Genomic DNA, 12,309 nt, shown 5'->3' with positions numbered 1-12,309 from the left:
TGTTTGACATCATGCCTGTAGGATGAATATGTTTCAGAAGGCATTAAGTGGACGCCCATTGACTTCTTCAACAACAAAGTTGTGTGTGAGCTGATCGAAAGCAAGGTGAGTTAAAACACACATGCCCGTTCATGTGTGCGTGGGCGTGCGCACATGCCTGCACGCAGATGCATTGATGGAATCTTCTTTTGCCTGTTGACATACATTTTTTTGTCATGGCTCTCCAATATTCTTGTATTGTGTCCCCTAAAACAAGCACTGCTAACATATCTATTTAGTTCAAATGTGAACTATATGCACTCTCTCAAAATCTAGGGGGACTTGTGACATTCTGATTCACATGTGAAATCCTCTTTTTATGGTGCCATTGGTTCTACCAGTTAATTTTGGTGTTATCTGCTGTGTGTGTGTGTGTTTGTGTACGCGCTCGTATGCATGTGTGCGCTCGCGTGCATGTGTACACTCCGTGTCTGTCTGCTTTGATCTCAGAAACCGCCGGGTATTGTGTCAGTGATGGACGATGTTTGCGCCACCATGCATGCCCAGACTGACGGTGCTGATAGCAAACTGCTGGAGGTGAGTGTCGGACCTAGCTTTACTAGCGTGCAGACAGGCAGGCTTGATTGATTGCGATCTTCAACTGATAATTACCATGCAGGCTCTGTTTCCTCATCGCGTATGTTATTATTCTTCACGGCCCGGCTTAGTGTATAATTATATTCTCATAGGTACCACTAGGGCTTTTCCCATGTCCCTGATCTATGCTGATGGGAAGAGGGCATTTGGCCAGGTGCTCAGTTTCTGTACCCTGTGTCATACTGATCCAGCAGTTGTTCTTGTACATATTGTGTAGTGTCACTAGTGCCGGATCCAACGTCTTTACAAAAGACTGTACGGGATGTGCAGTGGCATGCCTCTACGACCTGCTCTGCTGAACAGGTCTTAGACTACTGTATCTTCATGTTGATCGAGAAAAGACTTTCCTGGAGAGTGCTAGTTTCCTGTCACCAGGTCGTGTACGTATCCCTAACCATACCGCTCTGTCTGCTTGTGTTTATCTCTGAAAGAAACTCATGGGAGCTACGCTGCCCGGTGCCAACCACTTCAACCTGTTCAGCGCTGGCTTCACCGTGCAGCATTACGCTGGAAAGGTGACGTACGATGCCGAGGGCTTCTGTGAACGTAACCGTGACGTACTCTTCACCGATCTCATCGAGCTCATGCAGAGCAGCAACATGTAAGAATTGGTGCCGAAAAGAAACATTCAAATTATTCGAATATTCAAATTATGCAGACCGGAAAAAGAATTGTTTTTCGTCTACGTGGAATAAGGATATTCGTAAATGTACAGTAACTAAGCATGCCCCGTGCGCGCCACCTTACCACCTGACCGGCATGCAAACCGCAGCTTGATGTGCAGCCAATGTACAGGGAAATGGCTGTGTTTCGTCGCCTGCTCTTCACGCTCTCCTGGTCCTTTGCCCATCCTGACATGTAGTACATGTGTGTGCTGTTTTGCCTCTGCAGCCCCTTCTTAGTCAGCCTCTTCCCAGAGAAGACAAAGGAGAAGTCCAAGGGACGACCGACAACATTCGGCTCCAAGATCAGGGTGAGTTGACATTCACCAATCTTTTTTTCCAGTTTGTAATACCGCTGGTAAGAAATGCAGGTGGGACGTGTCAATGTTACGACTTTGAGCTTTTGCTGGTCTGGCCTGTGTGCTTGTCTGCACGGTGTGTGTGTATGCTGGTCTGCATTGTGTGTGCTTGCCTGTTTGCACTGTGTGCATTCCGCACACTTTTCCCTCTCAATGAGACTGTCATGCAACACAGTACCTACAATGTTGTTTGGGTATATTTCCTCAGTACATGCTAGGATAACAAATCAGGTCTGGTGTTGTGAATGTGCTTGAATGGAACTTGTTTGGTTCCGGAAAATCCTTTCTCAAGGTGCACTAGCTCCACTGCAGCCACTTCATTACACGGAAAACCCCGCATCGTCCTCAAAGCCAGTGGTCTCTTTGCTGCACAGTTTATATTATCCTGATCGGGGCTTCTTGGCAGGCCGGCAATTGATAATGGCGGCTCCTGGCCGAAAATTTGATTGAGATATGGCAGTGTCCAGCAAAGAGACAGCTTGCATTTGTGATGGTGTAGGGTCTCTCGTATCCGGAAAATCATGCTGGCTTAAACGTGCTGGTTTTACAATGGATGACTGAATATCCATAAGAAGGTGAAGATAGACATGCTAGTCCATTTTCCCGGGAATTCCAGAACGATTTCGTGAGAGTCTGTTTTTCTACTGCATGTTCTGTTTCCTTGCAGACTCAAGCCAACGTACTTGTGGACACGTTGATGAAGTGCCAGCCGAGCTACGTGCGTTGCATCAAGCCCAACGAAACCAAGAAACCGCACGACTGGGATGAGAACAGGTAAACAACCTTGGACCTAAACATGACTCAATTTGACGGGGGTTGTTTTTGGTGAGGTTTGATTATGCGTTTCGGCACGCATGAACTCTGAACGCACTCCGAGAGTGAAATGTCTTCGCGGAGAATCTTCCTCGGCATCAAGTTCTCTACCATACATCATGAAGAGTCTGTCCAAATCCGGATTGTAATTGTCACCGAACACACCACAATCTTCGTGTAGGTTCATGAGTTCCTTCACCACGATACCATGAACGATATCTCGGAATTGTTTCAGTTTGTCCGATAGACTGTGATTGATGCAATCACCGGGTTCCATCGACCGAGATCTGATCGGTGAAAGAATCGAGTTCGTCATGTACAACGCCTGTGCACACACAAAGTGAAACTTGTATAAGTATTCCATCAGTCTATTCCATCCATCGATGAAGCGAATGCCGGTACGCTCCAATTATGTGCCGGGTGCGATATGATCGATCCTCTTCCGCAGCGGTCTCAGACTACTCAGTAATTCCAGGAACTTCTTCCCAGCGAGATGTCCGTTGAGGGCGGCAGAAACACATTGCACATCTTCGGGAAGTGGTTCTGCGAGAAAACAGTTCGCAATGCTGTAACCGCTGGTTTTGACGAACATATCGTCGCCAGTGTACCTAGAAAGCATGATTGCCATTTCCGGATCGCCTTTGTACTTTGTCCGCAACTCCTTGACACGGTCCTGAAGTGCTAGCGGAACTTTTCTCAAAGTATACTCCAATGTAGGCATGTCAATGTCTTTCAGGAGCATTGATCTCTCCGAGGATTTCGCGCTGTCTCTTTTCCCAAATCCATGCAGTGTGAAGTTTAGGTCATCCATCAACAATCCACTCATCATTCTCTCGTAACTCGACGAAAACATCCAGTAAGGCAATATTTGCGTGTCGTAGTACGCTTTGTTGAGGGAGTCGTTCGACCAATCCTTGATGTGTAGTTGCGATCCTCGTAATGTGATCGGATGATCACGCTCCTTCATGAATGTACCAGCGCTGACTGTGTCATTTTTCGGGATAACCGAATCCATCGTGGGAGACAAAGTCCAAACATGATCAGCAAATTCCGACGTACTCGAGTAGGCATTCATGATGAACGCCTTAAGATTTGTCATTGGACACTGATTCGTATACAAACTGTAGGTTTGGTTCATCGTACTCACATACTTCGTCACGAGTTTCCTTACCGACGTACGCAGTATCCTCACGTCTTTCGACAATGTTCCCGGAAGTGGGCACGGATTGCGTTTGTCGTCTATCACACGTCCTAGAGACGAATCCAGGGTATTCGGATGACCGATGAACCGCACTCTTTCGCGATACGCTAGGAACTGCTCCGCATGTTCTTTAGTCACTCTCCGCATACCACTGTTTATGAAAACGTCGTGGGAGTCGGAATATTGTAAGCAGAACATGGCAAACGATTCGATTGTAGCAAACGCCTTGCGAAGCTTGAGTGGAAAGTCTTCGGGGTCGAGATGCATTTTCTTGTCAATAACACAGTGCAGTGCAATAGTGTTTAGGACAATAAGTCGCATCAACATTTCCCTATCGTATGAATTCAGACTTTTGTCACTCGCCAGGCCTATCAGTGGGATGAGGTGCTTAATCGTCTGGCCGATAACATCGAGTAGATCTCCATGACCAGAACGAACGAATCGGACAAGATATGGTAAAGGTGTTCCATGTCTCAAGATCCGCAAGACATGCGCATAATCGACGTATTCTGGCAGAACATCAGTGATGTCCAGTCTTCCATCCATGATGATTGATAGCTGTAATCCCTTTGGCTTATTTTTTATTAATGATAATCAAACGTTGGTGATTTTTGAATCATTGCTGTTAGAATCGTATACGACATGTCTCGAAAAATTCTATACTCCAGACACGAGATTGTGGAAGATCCGGGTGGAAATGTTCAGGAAACTATCAACTCCATGTTTTCCAAGGACACTCCACTAACAATAAACGAAATAAATGCGGTCTGTCCAATGACATTGGAGTTCGATATCGATGGATTTCCGCAACCGTTTTTCTATGCAACCTGCTGGGGGATATGTGATAGAAGCACGGGATATTGCATGGACCTGATAAATAACTCCGAGAATATCGTTTGCTCGGATAATCATTTACTTCCCGAGATGATTTGTCACAATATTCGAAGCACAATACCACTGAATATTATGTCACTGAAAGAAGGGTATAACAAAATATCTTTCGCACTGGATGTCGAGAACAGAACCCAGCGTCCGATGTTAGTAACAACATGATCACTGAAGTGGATAGGACATGTTGTGGAAAATAGGACGATGTTTTCTCCGACATCGATAATATGCAATGGTCTCAAACCCGGTTGCAAGTTATCGATAAAAAATATCAAGATATCGAGCGGTATCGGACAACATTTCACAAACTACTCGCCGATAGTGCGATACGCGCTGACATATCCGAAAGCGCCGAAGAAAGAGGGTGATGAAAAATATTCGGATGCGGAAAGACTTTATTCTTCGGATGTTACCGACAAAGATTTGCAATTCGCTAAGTTTTGCGGAATTGTTTTGTCAGTCGAAAGAGGTGATGAAGTAAATATAATAAAACATATCATAGAAGACGGTTCACAACATCTGATACGGACTTACGAACGAATTCGTGACATTGTTGTTGACGAGGACATAAACATCATCGATAATATTACATGGAGTCGCGTATGAACACCGCTTTAGAGCTACAGCTCTGCTTTTGGCATGTTATCCATGACCGCCGGAAGCAGTTTTTGATTGGTCCGCTAGTTTCATAACCCTTCATGACGCTTTATACTTTGCGTATGATAATCTGATATGGCGGGTACACATGTCCTCCACAGTAGGAAACATTTGTTGGTGGCCGAAAAGTTGGTCCGGTGATAACCTGACCAACCGGACCGGTTCCGGCGGGCCTGTTATCTAACTACTTGTATTGCTGATTGCTGGTGTATATGTTGGTTGTGTACAGGATGAAGCATCAGGTTGAGTACCTTGGTCTCAAGGAGAACATTCGAGTACGTCGTGCTGGATTCGCGTATCGCCGACCCTTTGAGAAGTTCGTTCAGCGGTAAGTTACCCCCTCCCCCCCCCCACGCCCAACGCACACACATATACACACACCACCATCCCCACCAACAACACACACACACGTGTGTGCGCGTGCACAGCTAGAGCAGCTCTTCTGTATGCAGACTGTCAAGGAAGAGTTCAACATGTTTGAACTGTTCTGGAGTTTCAGGATTGTTAGTATATGTTTCATTGCTGAAGGTTGGTACGTGCTTCTCGATGTATGAGACTGCGTGTGTTGGAACTCAAGTGTTCCCACTCTGTGTGTGTGTGGGGGGGGGGGGGGCACGTATTTCTTGACGCATGTGAGTTGCATGTGTTGGCCATTGAGTGTGCATTGCACATTGTATTGATTGTTTGGTGCATTGACAGGTTTGCCATTCTGACACCGGAGACCTGGCCAAAGTGGCACGGTGGTGCTATCGACGGTTGTAAGCACATTCTCAGTGCCGTGCACATGGAACCGGACCAATGGCAAGTTGGTACTAGCAAGCTGTTCATCAAAAACCCCGAATCGGTAAGACAACAAGAGAACAGCTGGTTCTGACACATATTCACCTTTTGTCACCTTTTTTCCGTTGGCCTGGGTAGCTACTTGCCACCCATATTTGCCATGGCTACCCAGGCCCGTTATATTGCCGCCCTCACTCGATCTCGCTCTCTTTTCTATAATGTAGTCATTGTGGTTCGTCTTTCTCTTCGTCTCCCTAATAAATGCCGTCCCACCTGCCCGTTATCCGTTGTGTCTGGGGAGTATGAATCCATTAGTAACCTAACAGTACTATCACGCGCTGAAGAACAAACTGGTTAGAATGTTTGCCCGGACCAGCATACCAATGTACACGCAGTGACTCCAGTCCATTGTGCATAGACTGCTGTACGTGAAAATAAGAACGGTTTAGGCTGCGAGGCTAGCACTCCAGTGCTTCAGAACCTCACAGTATTGTATGAATAATCTAGATCATGTTCTGTGCTGAAAAGCTGTCCGGGCAACATGGTCCGGGCAACATGGTCCGGACAACATGATCATGTGAATGGCTGACAAAGTACATGCCACGGCACTGACTCTCCATCTCCAACACCGGTACATACATGCACACACATCCACTCTAGTTATTTCAGGATGCCGAAATTGATCAGGCTCCATCGCTATAAGTTGTTCACCTTCATCAATCACAAGCATTGTGTTCTGATATCTAGTCATTTGTTGACTTTGCTTCATTTCCAGCTCTTCCTTTTGGAAGAATCTCGTGACAGGAAGTTTGACGGCTTTGCCCGCGTCATCCAGAAGTCATACCGTGCCTACAAGGGCAGAAAGGATGCTCTGCAGCGAAGAGAGGAAGGTATGGCGTTGCTACCAATGCTGCTGTTGCTTTGTCTGCTGCTGTATCTGCTGATGTGTTGGCTGTATCTGTTGCGGTGTTGGCTATGGCTGATGTGTTGGCTATGGCTAATGTGTTGGCTATGGCTGATATGTTGGCGATGGCTAATGTTTCTGATGTATTGGGTATGGCCGCTGTGTATGTTGCTGTTTCTGCTGTTGGTGTGTGGGGGACTTTTGGATTGTCGACTGCGCTGCTGTGACTTTGGCTCCAGCTGCGGTTCCTCTTGCAGCTGTATGTCTTGCTTACATGTAGATTGTATGGAGAGGTTCTACCTAGAAGCATGCACACTGTTGATACTACAACGGGCATGTTTCGTGACTTTTTTATGGCACCATTAGAGTGGTGACATCAGACCATCTTCACTTCATTCAAAGTATTGAAATACGCATGGACGAGATTTCAACATCGCTTTCATGTGTTGTATCTCTGCTGTGCACTCAAGGTTGTAAAGTACCTATCACCACTTTGCACTGCACCATGCTGATGACTCTGCTGTAAAAGCAGAAATTTTCGGTGGTGTTTTATTTTCGGTAACTTTGGTGCCGAAATTTTTACCGAAAATGAAACGCACCGCAAATTTCCCTCCACCGAACCGCCAATTTTGGAGAATACCGAAAATATTACACCACAGGAATTTTCTGCTTTTACAGTACAACACTGTCTGCACACGAGTGTCACAGTCACGCATGTGCTTCACTGTTATCGGTTGCGTTTGCTTGCAGCTTCGGCCGTCGTCTTCAACAGGAAACAGCGTCGGCGTGGCACGATCAACAGGAACTTTGTTGGAGATTATCTCGGCATGGAGGACAAGCCGCAACTGCGACAGTTCCTGCGTAAGTGACAGTTCTGTTTGCTCAGCTTTCTTGCTCATTACTAGTGAATGCATAATAACTTGTAGCGTTGCTATCACGGGCAGGTTCACTGCTGTTACCGCGTGGGCGTTTGGTAAGATGGCGTCGTGCATGGTTACGCTCTTGACAACAGCAAAAATGTGTACTCTGGCCAAAAATAAACAAAAAGTTTCGTCTCGTTTGTTGTTTTTGTAGTTCTTGCACTTTCTAGTTGAAGAAGATATTTGGAAGATATTTGGGGGAGAATATCAAACTCTCAACACGTTTGGCACGTTGAAAGTCCCACTCCATCATAATGTGCAATGATGGAACCCCAAGCCCGCTCTCTGAGTGCAGTGAGAGCATTTTCCAGTTAAAACAATAAAAGAACAGATTGACAGAGAAAGGCGGAAATAGAGCACTTACATCAGCCAGAAAGCGACGAACGAGTTGGCTGGAAGTCAAGCCGTTTTACTTCGTTTGTGGGTCGGAGCAACTGGAGTAACAGCGATGCTGGATGGTAGAGTGGTCAGGAAGTGCTGCTTGATGCTGGTGTGCATGCGATCCAGTGGAGACACGACGCTGGAGTGACGTTTGTTGAGGGTGTTGAATTCGGCGTGAATGCCTTCTCCGCCCTGCTCCCCGTAGAGGCCCAGGCCTGTACTGAAGTGCCTAATCTGTGGAACGACATGCTCTTCCAGCAGATGCAACTTGGGCGTTATACGGGCAAGGCCACGACTGACGAGCTCACGTCTCACGGAGGACAGGAATGTTACGATGCTGGATTCAAGGAGCTCAATCTCCAAGTCTGACAACTTGCTGCTGGCGCTATACATATTTCGACAGGAAGCAAATTCTGTAAAGAGTGCAGCATACCGTTCTGCCACAACGGTAGCTGAACCCTTGGGGCCTACAGCATCATGATGGTGCTGCTCAAGGTGGCGACAAGGTGCTGCAGTGATCTGCTTTGCAGCAGACGGCTTCAGAGCATGATGCACATGATTACCGATAAAGGCTCCGCTGTGGTAGTGCTAACGACAGATGTTGGGTCCCTGCAGGACTGGCTCATATGCCCTACTACATGGACCGTCTTTGACTGGCTTCGTAAGCTTCGCTTCCAACTCTACTTTCTTCCTTTCCAATTCCTCACTGGTTTTGTGCAAGTCCTGCATTTTCAACTGCACCCCGCCCACCACTGCACGTAGTTGCATGTGTTGTGGGGTTTCCACGTCTTGGGGCAAGTCCATGGCTGCCCAGCAAAGCTGATTGTGGACAGTGGCCTTTTCTTGCTGCATGTTGTTGATTTCTGCATTGCACACAACCAATTCCTTGTGCGTGTCCACCAAGTCGGTGAATGACGTCTGACTATGTGCTTGCTCTGTGTTTTCTTTGGCTATGTATGTAGCCAACTTGATATCTACTTGGTCTGTGTCTGTGAGCATGCACTCGAGGAGGAGAGGAAAGATGCCCAGATCTAGGTGCAGTGCGGGTATGCATGCGTCTTCCAAGGGAATGGGGATGAGGGCGGGCCGAATGGTGTTGTTATATTTCCGTGCGTGTTAGATGTTGCCACCACTTTCCACGAATGCAGCATGGTCAGTGGCCAGCCTGGCAAGATTCCTGCTCTCTGCCCGTGTTGCCCTTTCCGTAGGTGCCACCTGGAAAAGTTTCTTTGTCTCGAGGCAATGGAGACAGGGTCTGACACCACTACTGCCAGAAAGGCCAAAGACATCTCTGGAACTCGTAGTCGCCGAAAAGAACCACTTTGATGCTGTGCTCATTCCACGTGGCATGGCGCAGGGACTCGATCTGCGCAAAATACGGTTTCAAGGCTGTTGCGAGATTGGCGGGGGAATCCTTTGCCTCGAAGAACACAACCGGCACTGTGTTCTTCAGGGAATTCGGATTCGGACAATTGGCAATCTGGAAGCATAGCTTAAAGCTGCCACCTCCATGATCCCCGCCGATCTTAACCACGACAAGGTCGCTGGCAATACCACCGTCATGCCAGACAAGATTGCCGACCTTGTGGTGGTCATCAAGGTGGTGCATGACCAGGGCATGCAGGTCGGGCACGGACACCAACGGCGAGAGCTCAGCCTGCCCAGGCTTATTGATCATGGGAACGCTCTCGGCTACAATCGCAAAGGGCAGCTCCTTTTCTATTTGCTTTCTTATTGTTCTCTCTGATTCCAGACAAACACCAAAATCCTTATGCCATAGTCTTAGTCTTAGCTTGCGGAGGGTGTACTAGGTCAGGTGAAGGTCAGCCTTCAAGGCAACACCACTCTCTGCAACAGGTCAGGCCATCATCTGCGAGTAGCTTGTCTCTCTTTTCCTTTTGCATCGACCGCAGGCTGGCTGCAGCAAACGACTCAGCACTTTCTGCGGATCCCCAGACAAGTCCAGTGGCTTTTTCAACCGCACTAAACCGCCGGTTAAGAGTGCGCCGACTTGCATCGTCGGATGGCACGGTCCCATGCACAGTTCTTATGTACGTCTGAGGGCGGCCTCTCTGGTTGGTTTTCACCTCGAGGACTCCATCAGTTTCCTTGCATGAGACCAAATGGCACAACAGTCGGTCACCAAGGTCTCTTGCCAACATTGCAGGGGACCCGTCCAAAACATCCTGGCCACTGGACGAAAGCCTGACAAGTCTAGGGAGTTGGGTGTGTGTGTGGGTGGATGGTGAGTGTGGACACGCTTCAGTGTGCTTCCGCAGTTGGTACAAGGGCACGACTGTCGGGCAACCTTCTGTTGACGACACGTAATGATCACGGTGTAATTCTAGTGCGGCTAATGTACTGAACACAAATGCAGACAGCTTCACGACGGTTAAGGCAAGAAGTGGCTCACGGCACATAGGACAAAGCGTGGAGCACGATAGCCAATGCCAAATACATGCACAACAAAACAAATTTCTACAACACGGTGTTTCGATGGCATTGTCCAGTACAAGGCGACAAATGCTGCATTCAACGTGACCAACACCATCCATGAAGCGTGTGGCTGGTTGTGTAGCTTGGTGTGCCATTCATCTGGAATTCGGAGAAAGAGTCTGTGTCAATACCACATGCTTTCTCTGTACTAAGACAAGCTTCTTTCTCACTTAGGGTGCGTTTGGTTGGTACGATCTAGAACAGGATCGAACAGCTGGTGCACATGGAGCAGCCTCATGCCAACCAAACGGTACTCCAGAAACAGAGCACATTTTTGTGGAAAAATGTGCCAAACTTGGTGCATTCTTCAAAATGTGTATGGGTCACCATGGTCACTTTGTACGGTACAACGAGTCCAACCCAAAAGCGTATGCACGTGATCATTTGGGACCAAAATCGATGTTCCCGCCAGGTTTCACTGTGAAGAAGTGAAACTGCTCGGTCTGCTCCGGCCTCGAAGCCGGAGCAAGCAGAACATGTTCTGGCCGACCCAGAACAGGTGCAGTCCCAACCAAACGCGCTGTTCTGGTGAATCCTGTTCTAGTTCGTACCAACCAAACGTGCCCTTACTGTGCACGGTCGTATACAGGACTGAAGCGTGGGGCTTGCAGGGATTGATTTTTTTGATATTTTTTCTTTGCCGGCCTACCTACAGCACGAGCTTCAGTGCAAACAACGCAGTTGCTGTCCTCATGTTTCTCCCACACTTTCACATTGCCATGGCCTCCAGACACTATTAACCCCTTGAGCGCGGATGACGTACTAACATGTTTTTCGATTTTGACAGCATGTTACAAGGCGAGGACGCGTAGTGCTCCTGACTACAACCATAACCCGGTTGGCAGAGTCCCGGTCTTGCGACCATTTGAACCGTATTGGGAAAACCCAGGTTCGGACCATCGTTACTCTACGGGTCAGGAGCACTACGCGTCCTCGCCTTGTAACATGCTGTCAAAATCGAAAAACATGTTAAACTACCAAGCAACGCTTCTGTATATACCATGACGTACTAGTACGTCATAACACCCACACAGTGCCCCACGGATGACGTACATACAAACTAATGGCCCGCACCTTCAGTTTTCAGGTCTGTTAGCCGATTGGTAGTGTCTATGCCTTGTGTACGTGAGGCCCCGGGTTCAGTTCCTAGCTGTTGATGTACAGCAATCAGCACAGCTCTTTTTTACGCGCATACCACGCAATTGGTGCAATTTCTCAAAAATTGACCTGAGTATGCCACTCGGCCTGGCGTGCTTTGGCCGATTTTCGCTTTTGTTCTTGTTGTCGAGTGCTGGTCTGGGTCCTACCTACCACTGCCTGTGGTTGTGGCTCCCAAAGATTTCACGACTTGACATAGCCAAGGTTTGAAAATTTTCAAAAAAGGCCATTTTCTTACGTGGTGCACTGACAAACAGCCCTGTGCTCAAGGAGTTAAGGTACCAGTACTGGTATTCATGTAGCGCTGAATGACTTTATAACACAGCTCACAGATTTGCTTTGGACGAATATTTTCTTCGTCACTCAGGATGTCTACACCAAAACAAGATTGGATCTCACCAACATAGTTCCTGGCTACATAGCTGGTAGACTTTCCGTGTCTGGCGAACTTCAA

At 47.6% G+C, this 12,309-nt stretch overlaps 1 protein-coding gene across 1 annotated transcript in view; it reads left to right on the top strand.

The window, feature by feature from the left end:
- The window catches only part of LOC135819276 (unconventional myosin-If-like), a 33,117-nt gene that overhangs the window by 13,601 nt on the left and 7,207 nt on the right, over positions 1 to 12,309 (top strand). Inside the window, exons 13-21 of the mRNA XM_065332453.1 lie at positions 22 to 105; positions 490 to 576; positions 1,068 to 1,237; positions 1,528 to 1,609; positions 2,325 to 2,431; positions 5,446 to 5,544; positions 5,916 to 6,060; positions 6,772 to 6,886; positions 7,651 to 7,761. Coding sequence (XP_065188525.1) covers positions 22 to 105; positions 490 to 576; positions 1,068 to 1,237; positions 1,528 to 1,609; positions 2,325 to 2,431; positions 5,446 to 5,544; positions 5,916 to 6,060; positions 6,772 to 6,886; positions 7,651 to 7,761 — 1,000 coding nt within the window. The remainder of the gene's footprint in view (positions 1 to 21; positions 106 to 489; positions 577 to 1,067; positions 1,238 to 1,527; positions 1,610 to 2,324; positions 2,432 to 5,445; positions 5,545 to 5,915; positions 6,061 to 6,771; positions 6,887 to 7,650; positions 7,762 to 12,309) is intronic.

Source organism: Sycon ciliatum, chromosome 6, assembly GCF_964019385.1.
Source record: "Sycon ciliatum chromosome 6, ocSycCili1.1, whole genome shotgun sequence".
Lineage (NCBI taxonomy): Eukaryota > Metazoa > Porifera > Calcarea > Leucosolenida > Sycettidae > Sycon > Sycon ciliatum.
Note: the sequence above shows the minus strand (reverse complement) of the source record. Positions and strands in the feature narration are given on the sequence as shown.